The 4,424-nt window shown below is 52.0% G+C and overlaps 1 protein-coding gene across 1 annotated transcript in view; it reads right to left on the bottom strand.

Annotated features, from left to right (window-relative positions):
• The window catches only part of LOC114069845 (voltage-dependent N-type calcium channel subunit alpha-1B-like), a gene marked incomplete at its 5' end in the record, with an annotated part of 92,886 nt that overhangs the window by 84,323 nt on the left and 4,139 nt on the right, over positions 1–4,424 (bottom strand). Inside the window, one exon of the mRNA XM_027906922.1 lies at positions 1,537–1,724. Within this exon, the coding sequence (XP_027762723.1) occupies positions 1,537–1,724 (188 nt within the window). The remainder of the gene's footprint in view (positions 1–1,536; positions 1,725–4,424) is intronic.

The following is a 4,424-nucleotide window of genomic DNA, read 5'->3' as shown; positions in this document are numbered from 1 at the left end:
AAATCAATACCCCAATAGTAGCCTCTGGGTTTTGCACGTGGTACCAGAGGCAGTTTGGGAGAAGATGATCTAATACACCACATATTGATTAATCAATTCAGGCAGGATGCTAATGGGCTTTTCTTACAACACTTGGCACTGGAAGGAAGGAGCAGGAATGCTGAATGGGAGTGGGAGAAACCGGTTGTGCGATGAAGTTTCAGGGAGAGAGGAGGGGCATGGAGTGGGGAAATGGGCCCTTCTGGAGATCACTCTGAGTGGTCTGAGACTGGGAATAAATGGAGGAGCTGAGCAACGAATGGAGAAGGTAATAAATCAGGTGTATTGGCTTCAAACCCAGCAGAACTGTACCTTGCAATTTACTGTGGTTGATGACAATCCTTTCCTGTTGCTACAAAAACCCTCCCAGGCAGGGCTGTGAGAGAGCCCAGCGTGGGTCTGGAGGCTGTAAGGAAGCAGAGTGAACTCACTGCCCTCCTCCTGCCACTGCAGAGGGCTGAGGGCATTAGTAATGCCTCCTTTAGTTATCTTTCCACATAAATACAGGCTCAAACAAGAGCATTGCACAGCCTGAAAGCCAAGCAGAGTCATTCAGTCATTGCCAACTGGGTGAGATTATGCTGCTCTGGGAAAGTGGAAAGAGTAAAACCGAGCAACTTAGAGATTTTGACAAAAAATGTCAAGCAAAGACCCCTGTGAGGAAATTCAGCTTGGTCTTCACAGCCAGCAGGGTCATGCCAGGTGGGAAGGTGAGTGGTAGGGCTTCCTAAAATTGAGTCACAGGTTTTGCCACCCAATATTGTGCAGTTCGGTCACTGATTTACTGCAGGACATTGTGAGAACTTGCTCCTGCTCACCCACCCGTCCCACAGCAGCACCTTGGGGTGCCACAGCAATTCCTACACTTGGCAACAGCCCACTGACACAAGACCTGCTGCAGGAAAGCAAGTCACAGAGTCACTGAATCAACAGGGTCGGAAAAGACCTCTGAGACCATCGAGTCCAACCTGTGACCCAACCCCACCTTGTCACCCAGCCCATGGCACTGATGCCACAGCCAGGCTCTGCTCAAACCCCTCCAGGGACGGGGACTCCACCCCCTCCCTGGGCAGCCCATTCCAAGGGCTGAGCACTCTCTCTGCAAAGAACTTCTTCCCAATGGCCAACCCAAACCTCCCCTGGGGCAGCTCAAGGCTGGGCCCTCTTGTCCTGCTGCTGGTTCCTGGGAGCAGAGCCCGACCCCCCCCCGGCTCCCCCTCCTGTCAGGGGGTTGCAGAGAGTGAGAAGGTCCCCCCTGAGCCTCCTCCTGTCCAGGCTGAGCCCTTCTTTGGACATGACCTCAAACCACCACAGCCCATCACAGCACCTGCAGAACAACCCCCAGGAAAACAGGAACAACCCTCCTAAAAAGCAGGGTGAGGTGCTATGAGAAAATACACAAATTAAATCCCTTTTTCTTCCACAACAACCATTTCCCAGACTACCACAAAGCAGAGCAGCACCCCAGGAGCCCTCCAGCCCCTCCAGCAGACTCACATTGTAGAGGATGTCTGTCCATCCCTCCATGGTGATGCACTGGAAGACGGTGAGCACAGCAAAGAGGATGTTGTCGAAGTTGGTGATGCCGTAGTTGGGCCCTTGCCAGTACTCCCTGCAGGTGGTCCCGCTCTCACACTGCCTGGCAGGGGGCTCCTCTCCACAAGGGAAATCTCCCACCTCGTCACCTGCAGAGAGGGGAGAGAAGTTACCAGCTGAAGCCGTGAGAGCAGCTGGATCCTCCCTGCAGTCGCAGTTTGGGTCTCCTTGGGTTTCCACTGTAAAGTCATCATGCCCAAGTAAGCATTTATAAGCTGCTGTGGTATGAGAGGTGATTTAGGGTGCAGCAGAGCCATCCCTGAAGCGCCCATCATTTATAGTTGGCCCCAGTTCATGTCATGGAATCGTGGGAATGACCTCCGTGATTCCGGAGTCCAACCGTCACCACAGCACCAGCACCACGTTCACCATAAACCATGTCCCCAGGTGCCACATCCACAGGATTTTTGAACACTTCCAGGGATGGGGGCTCCCTGTTCCAATGCCTGACCACTCTTCCAGTGAAGAAATTTTCCCTGATCTCCAACTGGTGCAACTTGAGGCCGTTTCCTGTCATCCTGGCACTTGTCACTTGGGAGAAAAGGCTTCCAAACTGCTAAGAATTTCCAGCTGAACACATCTAAGAGGCCTGGAGACAGTGTGAGAGCAGCTGATTATGAGAAACACCACAAAAAAACCCCAAAAGTGTGGTAAAAACAAGGGCTTAGGGACAGCACATGCTTCGAACACCTTCCTACAGCACAGCCAAGGGTTAAATATTGGCATTATAACATTAAAGCTGAAGGGGAGGTTCTGGATCAAGAAAGACCTGGTTGTGGACAGCCCCAAAATTGTCCAGGTACAGATGTTAGACCAAAGCTGCATGAGGAGCCCTTGGTTTTATCATGAGGGAGAACCACCACAGCAGCCTGAAAGGTGGACTGAGGGCTCCAGTCCCTCTGTAAGCTCCACATTTTTGCTCCACGTGGCAGGGAAAGCTGCCAGCTGATGCTGCTTCTCTGCTGAGTTTCACTTCAGACCCAGAGAAGGCCAAAGTGGATGAATCTGTCAGTGAAGGACCATCAGGAATGGCCAGGAAGGTGCTCAGCACCTTCCAGGGTGAAAAGCCTGAGGGGTTTCAGGTAGTTTGGGCAATCAAAGTGCTGAGTTTTCAGAGAAACCAAACATACTCAGTAATATTCCTATTTACAGAGTTGCAATTTGGGGAGCATTAAAGGGTTTTTTAAGTGACAAGTTATTGTAATGGAGCAGCAAACTGCACAAAATCCAACTCACCGGGGGGGAAAACAAGAGCAGCACTAACAAGAATTAGGAAAAATCATTCCACAGAGCAGAGGCTGCAGGAGGAAAACAAGGTTGTCACTGTGGACCAGGATAAGTGTGTGTGTATATAAATATATATATATATATAAATATATATTTTTGTATGTGACACACTTTCCTGTTGACTCAACACCTTGATGCAGGGCAAACCTCCAGCTCCCATATGGGTCACCACAGGCTCTCATGAGGGTTTGGTGAGAGAAGGCTGCAAAAAAGAAAATGCCAAATCTGGCTCGTGCAGATCGTTTGTGAGGATGCAGTAAAAGGGGATCCAGTTTCATCTCAATTTGGCTTCTTGCTGCCAGGTAATGCTGTGAAAATTCAGTTCACAGAGGGCTGGGGGAGGGGTGTCCTTTTTAAAAGAAGAGACCAGTGGCTGGGGAAGACAGAGAAAAGGGGAATCTCGAGGAAAAATAGGAAATAAATGTGATGGCCTTCTCTCTTGGAGCAGCTTCAGGGCACTTGGGTTGTGTCAGCTGCTTAAAAATGACCCTGTGTCAGCAGAACAGGACAGAGTGGAGGATGTAGGGAGAGGGAAACACCTCAGGTGTCCCCTGGAACATGCACTGCCATCACAGAATCTTCTCAGCTGGAAGGAACCCCCAAGGATCATCGAGTCCAGCTCTGAAATGAACGGCCCTGCCAGGGATCAAACCCACAGCTCTGCTGTTGTCAGCACCGTGCTCTGACCAGCTGAGCTAACGTTGATTTTCACCCATTTGTCACCACCGTAAAGCTCTATTTCCACACCACACAGTGGCAAGTGGCCCCATTTGGGTCCCCAACATCCCTCCTGACCTGCCCGCGGCTGTCGGATCAGCGGGGTTACAACAACACTCCTTGTTGACAACTCCCCTTGGTTCCCCTCGCGATGCGCTGAGGTAACACTTGGTACCTCTCATGGGGCTCCCGGTTCCAGGAAAAATCCCAGGAGCTCGCTCACTTCGGGGATTTGGAACAGAAACGAGCACGAGGGGCTGCGACTCCTCCTCCAATTTCCTCCCCTCTGACAGAGGCGTCTCCTTAATGAGCTTCACATTTCCACTCTCAGGCCCGTTCGGAGCCCGTGGCTCGTTAATGCACCTCTTTGGAGATGCTGATTAGGTTTTAAAAGGCTCCGCTGATGGTTTGTGGCTGCTCTGCCGCTCCAGGGACGGCAGCGCCAGGAAACCTCAGCGCATCTCCCTCCCAGAAACACCATTTCCCGGCCAGCAGCTGGAACTGATCCCCATAATTCACCCAACAACATCAAGCAGCCCTTCAGGACAAGGGGGGTGCACAGACACCTTCCACAGCCTGCACAAGATCATCCTCAAGTGCCCCAGAGGATCATCCAAACCCTCCTGGAGCTCTGGCAGCCTTGGGGCTGTGCCCACTGCCCTGGGGAGCCTGTTCAGTGCCAACCACCCTCTGGGGGAAGAACCTTTCCCTGAGATCCACCCTGAGCCTGCCCTGACACAGCTCCAGCCATTCCCTGGGGGCTGTCCCTGCTCCCCCCAGAGCAG

Source organism: Empidonax traillii, unplaced genomic scaffold (assembly GCF_003031625.1).
Source record: "Empidonax traillii isolate 1590-97213 ecotype Southwest subspecies unplaced genomic scaffold, ASM303162v1 scaffold1374:size120139, whole genome shotgun sequence".
NCBI lineage: Eukaryota > Metazoa > Chordata > Aves > Passeriformes > Tyrannidae > Empidonax > Empidonax traillii.
Note: the sequence above shows the minus strand (reverse complement) of the source record. Positions and strands in the feature narration are given on the sequence as shown.